Source organism: Narcine bancroftii, chromosome 2 (assembly GCF_036971445.1).
Source record: "Narcine bancroftii isolate sNarBan1 chromosome 2, sNarBan1.hap1, whole genome shotgun sequence".
NCBI classification, from domain to species: domain Eukaryota; kingdom Metazoa; phylum Chordata; class Chondrichthyes; order Torpediniformes; family Narcinidae; genus Narcine; species Narcine bancroftii.
Genome location: NC_091470.1, coordinates 278,797,629 through 278,813,639, shown reverse-complemented (window position 1 = coordinate 278,813,639; position 16,011 = coordinate 278,797,629). Strand labels below are relative to the sequence as shown.

Genomic DNA, 16,011 nt, shown 5'->3' with positions numbered 1-16,011 from the left:
CAAGCAGCCTTCACCCGCATCAGAAAGGATATCACCAATGCCATGATGCATGCCATGGATGAAAACACCCCATTCCAGGTGGAGTGCAATGCCTCTGACATTGCCCTCGATGTCACCCTCAACCAATGGGGCAGACCCCTGGCTTTTTTTTCCCAGACCCTCTACGGTTCAGAGCTCGGGACTCCTCCATCTAAAAAGAGGCATAGGTAATCATGGAAACAGTCCACCACAGAGGCAAGATCAAAAACAACAAGATTGTCGAGCTGCAACATCTAGTATAGGCCGGGTAAGCTCAAAGACTCCCCTGATGCCCTATCCCAGACCTGCGCCAGTGCACAGACTGACCAACTTCAGGCGTTGCATGACACCCTTTGCTACCTGGGCATCACACACTTGTTCCATTTTGTGAAATCCTGAAATCTCCCCTTCACTATCCAGGAAGTCCAGACTATAACCGAGTCCTGCAGGGTCTGTGCAGAGTGCAAACTGCGCTTCTTCTGTCCAGCACAGGCTCATATAACAAAGGCCACTTGGCCCTTCGAGCATCTCAGCATTAACTTTAAGGGACTACTGCCTTCCATGAACAAAAATGTCTATTTCCTCTCGGTTATAGATGAATACTCCCGCTTCCCATTCACCATCCCTTGCCCTGATACTTCCACCACCTCCGTTATAAAGCCGCTGGTGCAGATCTTCACCATGTTCAGATATCTGCCTTTCATCCACAGTGACTGGGGTTCCAAATTCAGGAGTGAGGAGCTGCACCAGTGCCTGGCGATGTTGGACATCGCGTCTAGTAGCACAACTAATTACAACCCCAGGGGCAATGGGCAGCAAGAACAGGAAAAACTGGGTAATCTGGAAGGCAGTCCTTCTAGCCCTAAGGTTGAAGGAATCATCCACCAACTACTGGTAGGAGCTTCTTCCCGAGGTGTTCCATGCTATACGGTCACTCTTATGTATGGCTACCAACCAGACCCCTCACGAATGCTTCTTTTCCTTCCCCAGGAAATCAACAGCAGAAGTCTCACTGCTGGCATGGCTGATGTCTCCGGGACCTGTTCTCCTCTGTATGCATGAGAGGACCCACAAATTTGACCCCCGGTTGAGCAGGTGCACCTCCTCCAGGCAAACCTCCATTATGTCCCATTGGACGTGAGGGCACCTTCTCGACTCAGGACCTGGCATTTGTGGGATCCCAGCAACCCCTCCCCCCAATCCTGGGTAGTTCTGGCACCTCCAGGATCCACCAGAGCTAACATCCTCCCCCCGCCCTCCATCAACCACAGGACCCTGCTGCCTGCAAACCCAGCCCTGACCTACACCCCCTTGCTGCCATGCATTACATTGCCCACCCTGCCAGCTGCCCCTGCCACTCCTGACTCCACCAACCTTCAGGTGGCTCCATCTCTACCGATCATTGACCAGGAGGAGCCTGTCCTGCGACGGTTCCAGAGGCCACGACGACTATCAGATCACCTGAGTTTGTAAACTTTGTAAATATGTGTTGTTCTCTCCCAATGACACGGTATCTAGCGGATACTCAGCACGACGACATTGGGGGACACTGTTGTTCCTCCTTTCCCCCGTCGAGGGACTCATTTTAAGAAGGGGTTGAATGCGGTGATACAACCCCTGGGCTGTCAGTGACTGCCTGCACCTGTCTGCACTCCTGCACTGCTAACTGCAGGGGGCAAACCATTCTACCTGCAGGGAGTTACCCTGGGAGACTGGTACTCCCTCCCAATCACTGGCCCCACATCAAGGCTCACGCCACCCCCTGGGTAGGAGCAGAGCACAGGGAGCCAGAGAGGAGACAGAAGCTGGTGTGCGTTTTAAGCTAATTAAACTCGCCAAGGCAAATAGCGCCTTTGGAAGACTACACAAAAGAGTCTGGAAAAACAACCAACTGAAAAACCTCACAAAGATAAGCGTATACAGAGCCGTTGTCATACCCACACTCCTGTTCGGCTCCGAATCATGGGTCCTCTACCGGCACCACCTACGGCTCCTAGAACGCTTCCACCAGCGTTGTCTCCGCTCCATCCTCAACATCCATTGGAGCGCTCACACCCCTAACGTCGAGGTACTCGAAATGGCAGAGGTCGACAGCATCGAGTCCACGCTGCTGAAGATCCAGCTGCGCTGGATGGGTCACGTCTCCAGAATGGAGGACCATCGCCTTCCCAAGATCGTATTATATGGCGAGCTCTCCACTGGCCACCGTGACAGAGGTGCACCAAAGAAAAGGTACAAGGACTGCCTAAAGAAATCTCTTGGTGCCTGCCACATTGACCACCGCCAGTGGGCTGATAACGCCTCAAACCGTGCATCTTGGCGCCTCACAGTTTGGCGGGCAGCAGCCTCCTTTGAAGAAGACCGCAGAGCCCACCTCACTGACAAAAGGCAAAGGAGGAAAAACCCAACACCCAACCCCAACCAACCAATTTTCCCTTGCAACCGCTGCAATCGTGTCTGCCTGTCCCGCATCGGACTGGTCAGCCACAAACGAGCCTGCAGCTGACGTGGACTTTTTTTTACCCCCTCCATAAATCTTCGTCCGCGAAGCCAAGCCAAAGAAGAAGAAAGTCTGTAGTGCAGCCTTTCTTGGATTGTTCTCACTGCAGTGCACCGCACAACCATTCATCGACTCTGTTTCAACCCTTTTGTTTCAGCGTCTGTTTCGAACTCCTCCGTTTGGATCACTCCCTTTCTGTTTCTATCCTCCATTGCAATCTGTCTGTTTCAGCCCCTCTGTATTACACCCTCTGTTTGTATACCGATTTCTCCCCCTCTGTTTCTACGCCTCTGGTTCTTCCCTTCTGTTTGAACCCCTCTTTTAAAACTCCATTTCAACCTTTCTGTTCCTGTCCCTCTCTGTGGCTGCCTCCGTTTTTAACCACTCTGTTCCTACCCCTCCGTTACAACCCCACTGTTTCAATGCATGAGTTTCATACCCTTTGTCCATCCCTCGATTTCAACCCCACCTCATCACTTTCCACACTCCTCTTTTAATTTAGACCCGCAGCTCGGTAACAGACTCTTTCTGTGCTTGGGGGTGGGGGGGGGGGAAGCGGCTGAAATGAAAAACAGTTCAGCGACGTTGAAACGAAATCTCGGCGGCTTCCTCCGGAGGGACTTGCCCGCGAGAGACGATGGCATTTGCAGCCCCCCCGCCGCCTCTGTGGTGATGTCATCTGAGTGGCAGCGGACAAACCAATGGGGGCTTGAGATTGGGGCCGAGACTGGTACCTGCCAATGAAAACGCGCGATTGAGCCAATAATTGTTGTTCGCCGTTCAAGTTGACGGACTTGGGTGTAATATGGCTGAGAAGAAGGAGGAGGTGAAATATTACCGGCTGGAGGAGTTGAAGCAGCACAGCACGAGTAGCAGCCCGTGGATTCACATTAATAACAAAATCTATGATGTGCACAAATTTCTGGAAGAGGTATTTGGAGCTACTCTGTTCTTCAGTTCCTTTCCCACCCTCTCGCCGTGTTTGTTTAACGCCAAACAGTCGTCGTGCAATTCTGCACTTGTACTCTGGGCACTTTCTTGTCTAGTGATTTGAAGGGTCTCTTTAAACTTTAGGCCGGGGAGCCGCCTAATCATTTTGGAAGGCATTTTCCGACAATGCTTTGTCCTTCCTGACTGCCATTGATATTTGTTTACTGATCATTTGGCACTCAGAGTAAATTCTGCTCTGAAGCAAGATTCTCCGGCTGTCGAAAATTGCCCAAACTCCTTGCTGTGACTATTTGAAGGGCAGACCGCGACTGTGATGAGATTTGAATGTCTCTGCTTTTTCATACCTCTTGAATTTGCTTATTTTTTTTAGTGTATTGATTTTTGTTTTAGTTACACAGGGCAATGGGCAAGAATGGAAAACAAAAGTTCGGAGGTTAGTTTTGCAATGAAACAAAACCACATCAGGAAGAGAAAGAAGGTGGCAATCTGGCCGGTCGATCCTGTTCAGCCATTCAGTAGGATTATAATTGATCCTACACTCCACCTCCCTGCTTTTTTTTTCCTCTCTAGAATCACTGCTCTATATATTTTGCTTGAGAAAAAATGTCATTGGCCCATTTCCTTTGGAGTCATGAAACCGTGCACATAACGAGTCAATTATGTACGATTAAAACGGTGGTTTTCAAACTTTTTATTTCCACCCACCTACCACCTTAAGCAACCCTTTACTAATCACAGAGCACCTATGGCATAGTAATGACTTAAAGTAGTATGTGAGTGGAAAGATAAAAGTTGAAAACTGCTGCACTATTCCTTTCAGAATTTTATGTTTCTATAAGATCCCACTCATTCTACAAAAATCCAGTGGTATTACAAGAAAAAAGTACAGATAAACTGTACAAGCATTTGACTAATGAAGGGCCTGGTCAGAATTGTTTATTGTCACATACCAAAAACTCTTCTTGAATTTGGAGATGTGTGTTTTCAGACTTGTCTTCCTCCTGGTGGGAGGAGGTGATAATAGTGTGGTCAAGGTGAAATATGTCCTTTGCCAAAGTAGCAGGAGGTTGGTTTGAAGAGGAGATAATAGTGTGGTCAAGGTGAAATATGTCCCTTTCCCAAAGTAGCAGGAGGTTGGTTTGCATGATGGCCTGAGTTGTGTTTACACTCTGCAGTTTTTGGCATTGTAGATAGACCAGACCCTATTCTAAGGTGTCATGTATTCAAACAGGATAATCTGCAAAGTGATTTGTTTTTACGTTAGTGCTCATCTCTTATCAAGTGAGCCATCTCTATGATGGAGGCCATGAGCTGCTTTGGTGATGTAATTGGACTATTTTCTTCATCTTTTTCTGGTCCAAACAGTTGACTCTTCTGATTTCTAATATTTGATCCATGAGGAGAGGTCAGTAAACTTGGGGACATATTCATTGAGACCTGTGCATTAGCCCATAATAGGTAAATACACAAAAGTACTGGAAAAACTCAGCAGGGTACACACTGTCCCGAGGAGGCCAAAATGCATAACCAACTCTTCAGAAAAAAAGTACATTTGATTTTAAACAGATGAAATTGACGATTGACTTGCATTACTGAACATAAATTCACTGCATATACTGTTTGCTGTTGAGCTACTTTCATCTTTGCAATAACAAGTTGTGAAACTTTTTATGTATGTGTGTATATAAATATATATATAAATATATATATAAATATATATATATAAATATATATATATAAATATATATATAAATATATATATATAAATATATATATATAAATATATATATATAAATATATATATAAATATATATATATAAATATATATATATAAATATATATAAATATATATATAAATATATATATAAATATATAAATATATATATAAATATATATATAAATATATATATAAATATATATATAAATATATATAAATATATAAATATATATATATAAATATATATATATAAATATATATATAAATATATATATATAAATATATATATATAAATATATATATATAAATATATAAATAAATATATATATAAATAAATATATATATAAATATATAAATAAATAAATATATATATATACATAAATATATATATATACATAAATATATATATATACATAAATATATATACATAAATATATATATACATAAATATATATATACATAAATATATATACATAAATATATATACATAAATATATATACATAAATATATATACATAAATATATATACATAAATATATATATATAAATATATATATATAAAAATATATATATACATAAATATATATATATAAATATATACATAAATATATATATATATACATAAATATATATATACATAAATATATATTTATATATTTATATATTTATAAATAATATATATAAATAATATATATATATTTATATATATTATTTATATATAAATAATATATATATTTATATTATTTATATATAAATAATATATATATATATATTATTTATATATAAATAATATATATTTATATATATTATTTATATATAAATAATATATATAGGTAAGCCTGTATAGGCAATATACAACTTGCAAATTGTCTGTTAATGCAGTTAACTTTTGCCACACTATCAGCCAATGAATTGAGCAAAACTCTATTGCAAAGTAAGCAATTGTATCGGCAGCTACCCTGCTCCTAAAAGAACACACACAACCAGACGGGTTTAGCTCAGTGAGCAGACTAGTTTATTGCAGGCTGCTGGGCTGTACTTGTACTCCCAGCCCGGACCTGGCTGAGAACTACACTGGAGGGTGCTAAAGTCACCTGGGTGTCATGTGGTCCATCAGCGTGGGCTTCTGAGCCCCACGCTGGGAAGAATGGAACACTCCCGATGGTACCATTTTGGCCGGCTGCCCCGCTGTGTGGCTTGCAAGCGGGACCGGTTCGCCTGCCTAGTGGTGAGCCGCCACACAATCAATTTATTCCATAAACAGAAGAAAGGAGTAATGGCAATCTATTCTGTTAAATTCACATTAGTTTACCCAGTAAAATAAAATGAAGAATAATTGCTTAGATTTGTGTAGATAAAATCACTGGTCATGTGCAAACAGATGAAACAACATTTCTCTGGACCATGGTGCACCCACATAATCACAGCACATAATGATCATAAATATACATAAAGTTATAATAAAATAAATATTCTTCTTTGGCTTGGCTTCGCGGACGAAGATTTATGGAGGGGGTAAAAAGTCCACGTCAGCTGCAGGCTCGTTTGTGGCTGACAAGTCCGATGCGGGACAGGCAGACACGATTGCAGCGGTTGCAGGGGAAAATTGGTTGGTTGGGGTTGGGTGTTGGGTTTTTCCTCCTTTGCCTTTTGTCAGTGAGGTGGGCTCTGCGGTCTTCTTCAAAGGAGGTTGCTGCCCGCCAAACTGTGAGGCGCCAAGATGCACGGTTTGAGGCGTTATCAGCCCACTGGCGGTGGTCAATGTGGCAGGCACCAAGAGATTTCTTTAGGCAGTCCTTGTACCTTTTGGTGCACCTCTGTCACGGTGGCCAGTGGAGAGCTCGCCATATAACACGATCTTTGGAAGGCGATGGTCCTCCATTCTGGAGACGTGACCCATCCAGCGCAGCTGGATCTTCAGCAGTGTGGACTCGATGCTGTCGACCTCTGGCATCTCGAGTACTTCGACGTTAGGGATGAAAGCGCTCCAATGGATGTTGAGGATGGAGCGGAGACAACGCTGGTGGAAGCGTTCTAGGAGCCGTAGGTGGTGCCGGTAGAGGACCCATGATTCGGAGCCGAACAGGAGTGTGGGTATGACAACGGCTCTGTATACGCTTATCTTTGTGAGGTTTTTCAGTTGGTTGTTTTTCCAGACTCTTTTATGTAGTCTTCCAAAGGCGCTATTTGCCTTGGCGAGTCTGTTGTCTATCTCATTGTCGATCCTTGCATCTGATGAAATGGTGCAGCCGAGATAGGTAAATATACAAATATATCATTATAAATATAAATAAAAATAAATATACAAATATATCATTTATAGATATAAATAAAAATAAATATACAAATATATCATTTATAGAGACCTAAGGTTACAGATACTTTTCATCAATCTCGCAGCCTGTAAGAAGAAGCTACTGTATTTTCCAGGCTGACAGTCCTGATTTTTAAAAATTATTATTCATGTTCCTTCACTTGTTTCTTGATGGTGGTGGGTCAAAGATACTGTGTGATGGATGGTATGGATTCTCAATAATTCTTTGAACCCTTTTTAAGCAATGCTCTTAATCATTGTTGTCAGTGGAGGAAAGGGATTCCAGTGATCTTCTCACGGCTGTTTTAATGATCATCCGTATTGGGGAAAAATGTGGTAGTACTGCTAGAGCTGATGTAATGGCAATGCTGCCACTGGTGTGGACCTGGAGGAGCGGAAAATACTCCTAATGCCTGGTTCTGATTGCTGATGGCTCTTTGCAGACTTTAATCGGCCTGTTAAAGAGGTTAATTTGTTTTTTATTTAAATCTTGCAACCAATGAGGTCTGTGCTGGAGCTTGGACCTGGAGCTTGGGTTGTCTATGATTTGAACAGGAGTCTGTGCAACTGGAGGAGAATCCATAGACACTCCAGAGTCTTTGAAGGGATCCTTTCTTGCTTCTCTTTTCTTATTGTTGGGTGCACTGGGCAAATACTCATGGCGAATCTTTGTTTCATGTATGCAGACGAAAGTTGAAGTATTTCTGGCATATTACATTTTGTGTATTATGAGACAATAAAAGGAACTGTTGAACTTTTAACTTCTGGTTCATTGTTTTGCAGCTACCATTTCACAATAATGTAGCCAGACAGGACACTCTCAATTGTCCTCCTATAAAATGCTGTCAAGATGAGGGCTGATAGCCTCTCCTTTCCTAAACTCCTGAGAATATGTAGGCGCTCCTGCGGCTTTGTGCGTAATTAGGTTTTGTGGGTCCAGGATAGGAAATTTGTGCTCTCTCTACAAAGGAGCCATTGATTTGAAGAGTGGTCACATATCATCCTCCTTGAAGTCCACAATCATCTCCTTTGTCAAATTTGAGGCTTGGGTTGTTGATCTCGCACTATTTGACAAGCCTCTCAAACTCATCTCTGTAAGTTGCCATCATTATTGTCAATGAGGGCCAACTACTGTTGTATCATTTGGAAGCTAATGATTCTGTTTGAACAGGATCTGGCACTTGCAGTCATGGGCTAGCAGTTGCGAACAGTCGTGGGCTTAGCACAAACCCTTTAGGTGCACTAGTACTCAGCGTGATGGGACTTGAGAGTTTTCTACCCACCCAAACTGATTGTAGATCTTTAGTCCAAGAAGAAGTCTAGAATCCCATTTGCAGAGAGTTCTAGTGAGGACTGTTTATCCACCAGCCTCTGAGGTTTAATCCTGTTGAATGCTGAGCTGAAATCAGTGAACAACATTCTGGCATTCCGGGTCAGACTGGAGTGCCGAGTCAAGGCTATACATCATCTGTTGTCCAGTTTGACAGTAGGCAAACTGGAATGGGTCCAATGCCACTAGAAAGTGTGATTTGGTAAGATCCATTACGAGTTGCTCAAAATTCTTCTTGATGGTCAAGGACAGTGCCACTAAGAAATAGTTATTATGTTCAGTTGCCATTACTCAGAGACCTGGATGATGGGTCCCTGAAATTCAGCAGGAATAGTGGACTACTGCAGTGAGATATGAAAGATGTTCTTTAGGGACTCCATCAGCTGGGCTGAACGTGGCTTCAGCACCTGACCAGGTAGGTTATCTGGTCCTTTAATTTTGTGTGGGCTCGCCCTGGATTGGCTCCTCCTCTCCTCAGTCATAGCTATGCAGATTGCATGTTCTTTGGGGAAGACAGGGCTTTCATTAGCGTCACATCAATTTTTTAAAATCAAAATGCACATAGAAGGTACTTAACCTGTCAGGAAGGGAGGCATCATTGTTGCTATCTGTCTTGGGTAAACTTATACTCTATAACCACTCTATTTTGTTCATTTTAGATTGGTCACAGTGTTTGAGCTACCGAAAGAAAATAGACACACACCGAGAGCAGTTCAGTTTGTACAAATGTTTATTACAAATTCAAAAGCTGATTTCAAACTACAATATGCAGCCCTTCCCAACTATACTTGTCAACGCCTGGACTGGTCCCAACTGCCAAAGCGAGGCAACTACTGCACACTTGGAGTAGGTTGTCAGGGCGCCGGTAGGCAGCTTCTCTACCTCCCCCGACCGGGACGTTGACTGGACTCTAGAAGTTCTTCTTCTTGCTGAGAGATGTTGCCACCTCTTGGAGAGTCTCAACCTTCAGCAGTGGGACCATGGCTAATATTACCCAAAAACTGCTTACCCAAGCACCTATTCCCAGCACAGCAAGAAAGATAAGCAACCAAGCTAGCATGCCTAGGCTTCTATCGAATAACATAATTTTCAGCTTATCACCTTGAATACAATGATTTATTTTGCATCAAGGCTAGGCCCCTGACAGTCTGTGACCAAAACAAGCAGGAAGATTAAATGTTCTTGGTACACAGATGTCCTTTCGTCAGATAACAGCATCTCTGGCCCCTCGGTGGAATTTAGCTTATGTCTGCTGATTCTAAAACCACAAGCAGGTTCTCAGCCTTGCAGAAGCAAAAGCTGCAAAAGTGTGAAAAACAGCAAGCAGGTTCTCAGCCTTGCAGAAGCAAAGGCTGCAAAAGTAAAAAAAAACACGGTTTAAATCTCTCCATTACACTATCCAGCAAGGTTGACTTGTAGTCAGTTATGATTTGAATCCCTTGCTATATGCACCTCATGGTGCCGGAAATTACACAGGTGTCCGTGGATTCTCTTGTGTGTACCCATACTTTGCCTTTGTGATTGTGTGGGGAGAGTTCAGCCCTTACTAATCTGAATGTCATCCTGTCATCTGACTTCATTAATGTGTGAACTGTGCTCGATTAGCAGTGGAATTTTTCACTCCAGTTGGGCAAAGTATATGTTGAGATAATTGAGGACTGAAAGATCGGGGTGGTAATTTCTAAGCTTCTCTGCCTTTCCTGCCATACTTCTTGCATTGAAATAGGTGCACCCGAGAACATTTCCACTACATGCAACCAGTTAACTTCTAATGATGCGTGCAATTTTAATATAATCTTTTCCCTCCTCCAAATCCTCCCCCTGCAAATCTAATTTAATCCCATCAGAGCCACACTAGCAAACCTTCTTGCAAGGATATTAGTCATCTTCCAGTTCATGATGCAAAACTGATCCATCAGAACAGGTCCAACCTTTCTCCTACACCATTCTTTTAGCCACGTTTTGAGCTGCATTATCCTCCTATTTCTAACCTCACTAGCAATGTGGCATGGGGTATCAATCCTGAGATCACTACCCTAGAGATTCTGTCCTTCAACCTAGTGCCTAATTCCCTGAACTCTCCTTTGCAGGACCCTCCTCAACCTTCCTACCCATGTCATTGGTCTCTACATGGACCTACGGCATCTGGTCACCTTCCCTCCTGAGAATGCCATGAACTTGATCTGAGATATCTCTTGACCCTGGCACCAGGGAGGCAACGTACCATCCAAGATACTTGATCTCTTCCACAGAACCTCTATGGAATCCCCTATCACTACAGCTAACCTCTTCTTCCTTCACTTGGCCACAGGACCAGACTCTGTGCCAGAGTCCTGATCTCTTTGGCTTGTCCCTACTAGGTCATCTCCCCCTACATATCCAAAATGGTATACGTTATTGAGGGGGATGGTCACAAAGGGGTGCCCCTCCACTGCCTGCTGTTCCCTTTCCCTCTCCTGTCTGTCACCCATCTGTCTGTTAGGTGTGATAGTGTCCCTGTAACTCCTATCATCCCCTCTTCCTCTTGAATGATCTGGAGTTCATGCAACTCCAGCTCCAATTCCTTAACACTGCTTTCAAGGAGCTACAGCTGGATGTACTTCTTGAGATGAAGTCATCAGGGATACTGCTGGGTTCTCTGTCGACCCACATTTTTCAAGAGATGCATTCTCCTGCCTTGCTGCCATTCCTACTGTTTATGACTAGATGAACAAAATGTATATTTAAAAAATCTGCCCTTGCTTTCCTGCTGAATCCTTTTTTGTTCCTCAGATAGGGTGGCCCTTCCTGACTTTGACTATTCCTCCCCTCTTACCTGTTCTCGCTCAAGCCTGTTGAGCCAAAGCCTCACCACTCTGACTCAGCCCACTCCGGCGATGACTGTTCCTCCTTTGACTTTACCTGTTGAACTCAGTTGCCCAATCAGCAGCTATCTGCTGAGCCTCTCCTTTTTCAAACAGTTTGATTTCAACTGTTGAACCCAATTGCCCAATCACTTGAACTTTGAGCAGCAAATGTAATCTTTGCTTAAACAATCCACTGAAGAAAGTTAGTGGGTTGAGCAGAAGCATTGGAGAAAAAGAATGGTTGATGTTTCAGCAAGACTACCTTGAAACATCTTTCCTCTGGTGCTGCTCAACCTGTTTTAGTTCCTCCAGCAGATTCCAGCAACTGCAGTCTCCTGTGTGTATTATCAATGTTCAGTTTAATAGAAACTGAGAAAAATAATTTTGTTCACAAACAGAAAATAATTATTTCTCATTGCATTTATGTGATTGCAGTCATTCAACTTTGAAACCTATTGACATTACTTATTGAATAATGTATTTAATCTACCATTGCCCGTTTTGCTGGCTTTTGGATCAGAAAATACCACTGATTTCCATTCTTGACCTCCACTAAAAGATTAAACATGGAAAGTTCGAAAAATGCATTTAATTTTAACCATTTGCTACAGTGAAATAATTTTCACAACTTCTAATTGGCCTTTTTAATTTTTAGAAATTAGGTTTTTTTTTGTCTAGATTATTAACTTTCCATTTTGAAATAAAGAACATTTTTTAAAAAATGGTGTTTCTCCCAGAGCTGCTGTGACAGCGCTGCTGCAGACCCGGGGGAGCTGTGACACAGCATTGCTCTGCAGGATCCAACCGCCCGGTCCTAATCCCGGCAGCTTTGTACAGGCTTTAAACAATCTGTTTTTATTTAAAATCCTGCAACTGCAGGGTCTGCGCCCAAGATGGTGGCATCTGTGCTGGCATCAGCCACAAGGGGTTGCAGACTCCTAGGGAGAAGCATACCAGCACAGGGTACCAGAAATGGAGAGAAATGCCTCCAGTTGAGAAGGAGAAGCCTACTGATCATGGCCGTGGACCAGCGAGAGGCTCAGCAGCTGAAGGATGAACAGGTTGCTGAGGACTGCAGGTGACTTGTGGTCAGAGGACGCAAACAGGCTGCGAGCTGCTGGAGACTGGCTTTTAAGGCCAGGTATCGGAACTGGGATTTGAGAGGGTGCTAAGGGCAAGAAGAGCTCTTAAAGAGCCTTGGGCATTGAAGACTGTGGTAAACTACTGTACGCATATATTTATCTGTCTACACATACCCATTGGCCAACTGTAAGCTGTACCTGTGGCTCCTCCCACAGACTTCTGAATAAAGGTGACTGTTCCATAGCCCCCTCTTTAGTTTGGGTCAGTCGACCAGCAGGGGTATGCTTTCATTCTATTGCGAATAAAAGTCTTATCTGTTTTTCTCAACTTCAGTCTTTTGGTGTCATAATTGATGGTGCATCAATTTTATTCGCAATAGTCTTGACAATGGAGCAGATCCTGAAGCCAAAGGAACTGGAAATCGACCCTTGATCGCCCAAGTCATTAACCAACTTTGAACTCTGGCTGCACTGTTTCGAAGTGTTCCTGAAGGCATTATCAGCCATCATTCAGTTGAAGAATGACAAACTACAAGTTGTAAGTCGGACCCCAGTGTACTCTCGTTGTATCCAGAGGCAACGGACATATTGAAAGGCCAGTACCTGAGAAAGATCAATAAGGTTTATGCCAGATACCAATGACCTGAAAACATCGACCCGGTGAGTCCTCCGGACCCTTCAAACCTTCAGATGGGCCTGCGAATGCAAGGCCGTGATGGCCGCAGAGTACATGGAGGATGATTAGAGATGCTTATGTTGCAGGCATCAGGTCCAATTACATCTGCCTACTAGAGGAAGGTGAGATCAGTCTATGGAGGGTGGTCAAACTGGCAGGCACACTGGAGGTGGTCCTTCAAAGTATGGAGGCTTACTCAACCGACAATGTGGCTGCTTCTTGGTTGCCCTGGGCGCTGTCAATTTGGGACGTCTGCCAGCGATCTGACCATGGTGGCTGTACTCTGTGAATACCTAACACCCTTACCACCATGTCCTGCCAGTGACCCGACCACAGCCGCTGTACTCTGTGAGCACAGGAAGTGCTACTTCTGCGGCTTGGGCAAACAACCAAGGAAACGCTATCCAGTGAAAGATGTGGTTTGCTCCAACTGTGGGAAGAAAGGACACTGCACTAAGGTGTGCAGATCAGTTCTTCCCCTCCCTAGTAGCACCCCCAGTAACTAGCGACGCCATGTGTGAGTTGTGGGAGTTGCCAATTTTGGTGCCATCTTTGAGATCCAGCAGCACTGCATGTGGGTTGTAGGGGCTGCCACCTTGGATGCCATGATCTCTTGACTCAAAACTCAAACTCTCCGATGCAGCAATCCGACTCTGGCTTCCATCACTTTCAATGAAGGCAGTCCCCATCAACTCACCAGATCAACGCATGCCAAAATAGTAGGAGCATGGAGAGCTTCATCCACCCTGATGCAGTGTAGCACTACTCCCTCGTGATAAGGCCAGTAAGGCAAAATGTCACCTTCTCCTCAAGGTCACATACGGTGAATATCTGCAGCTTCTGTGTAGTGACTCTGACCATACAGGGAACAGACTACAAAATCTTTAAACTCCTTCTGATGCCACAGCTGTGCGCTGACGTGCTACTGCGACTGGTCTTTCAATGTCAACTAACAAGTCTGATGATGGAGTATGATGGCCCCATCCACCCCTCATTGTCTGTAACCAGCAGTTTTTAAATTGCCCACTGTGCTCCACCTACACTTCAACCTCCTCCCCCACCACACACAGCCAACAACCTATTCACCCATTGTGCATGACCTGTGGAATCTCCATTCTCAGTCACTCTTCCATTGTTGTTTGCCAACCTCACCCTCGACTGTAAATGCATAGCCACCAAAAGTAGGAGGTACAGTGCTGGGGACAGGGCCTTTATTAGGGTGGAGGTGCAGCGACTACTCAACAAGGGGGTTATTCAGGTTAACACCAGTCTTTGAAGAGCATGTGGTGGTAGTGAGGAATTATGAGAAAAGCAGGATGGTCATTGAGTAAAGTCAGACCATTAATAGGTACTGTGATGTATAGTTGTGTCTGTGTGTGTGTATAGTTGTGTCTGTCTGTCTGTGTCTGTCTGTCTGTGTCTGTCTGTCTGTGTCTGTCTGTCTGTGTCTGTCTGTCTGTGTCTGTCTGTCTGTGTCTGTCTGTCTGTGTCCGTCTGTCTGTGTCCGTGTGTCTGTGTGTGTGTCTGTGTGTGTGTCTGTGTGTGTGTCTGTGTGTGTGTCTGTGTGTGTGTCTGTGTGTGTGTCTGTGTGTGTGTCTGTGTCCGTGTGTCTGTGTGTGTGTCTGTGTGTGTGTCTGTGTGTGTGTCTGTGTGTGTGTCTGTGTGTGTGTCTGTGTGTGTGTCTGTGTGTGTGTCTGTGTGTGTGTCTGTGTGTGTGTCTGTGTGTGTGTCTGTGTGTGTGTCTGTGTGTGTGTGTGTGTGTCTGCGCCTGCGCCTGCGCATATATTAACGAAGCAAGGCTGCGTTCTCGCACCAAACCTCTTTTCAATCTTCTTCATCATGATGCTGAACCAAGCCATGAAAAACCTCAACAATGAAGACGCTGTTTACATCCGGTACCGCACGGATGGCAGTCTCTTCAATCTGAGGTGCCTGCAAGCTCACACCAAGACACAAGACCAACTTGTCCGTGAACTACTCTTTGCAGATGATGCCGCTTTAGTTGCCCATTCAGAGCCAGCTCTTCAGCGCTTGACGTCCTGTTTTGCGGAAACTGCCAAAATGTTTGGCCTGGAAGTCAGCCTGAAGAAAACTGAGGTCCTCCATCAGCCAGCTCCCCACCATGACTACCAGCCCCCCACATCTCCATCGGGCACACAAAACTCAAAACGGTCAACCAGTTTACCTATCTCGGCTGCACCATTTCATCGGATGCAAGGACCGACAACGAGATAGACAACAGACTCTCCAAGGCAAATAGCGCCTTTGGAAGACTACACAAAAGAGTCTGGAAAAACAACCAACTGAAAAACCTCACAAAGATTAGCGTATACAGAGCCGTTGTCATACCCACACTCCTGTTCGGCTCTGAATCATGGGTCCTCTACCGGCATCACCTACGGCTCCTAGAATGCTTCCACCAGCGTTGTCTCCACTCCATCCTCAACATTCATTGGAGCGACTTCATTCCTAACATCGAAGTACTCGAGATGGCAGAGGCCGACAGCATCGAATCCACGCTGCTAAAGATCCAACTGCGCTGGGTAGGTCACGTCTCCAGAATGGAGGACCATCGCC

General features: G+C 44.1%; 1 protein-coding gene across 3 annotated transcripts in view; it reads left to right on the top strand.

The window, feature by feature from the left end:
- The first annotated feature begins 3,287 nt into the window (after positions 1-3,287).
- Positions 3,288-16,011, top strand: part of cyb5a (cytochrome b5 type A (microsomal)) — a 45,286-nt gene continuing 32,562 nt past the window's right edge. The window contains exons 1-2 of one of the 3 annotated variants that reach the window (XM_069921083.1): positions 3,337-3,449; positions 3,860-3,902. In XM_069921083.1, the coding sequence (XP_069777184.1) occupies positions 3,424-3,449; positions 3,860-3,902 (69 nt within the window). In that variant the 5' untranslated portion in view covers positions 3,337-3,423. Of the gene's footprint in view, positions 3,450-3,859; positions 3,903-16,011 lie in introns of all 3 variants that reach the window. The other 2 variants (XM_069921082.1, XM_069921084.1) reach the window with 2 other exon arrangements.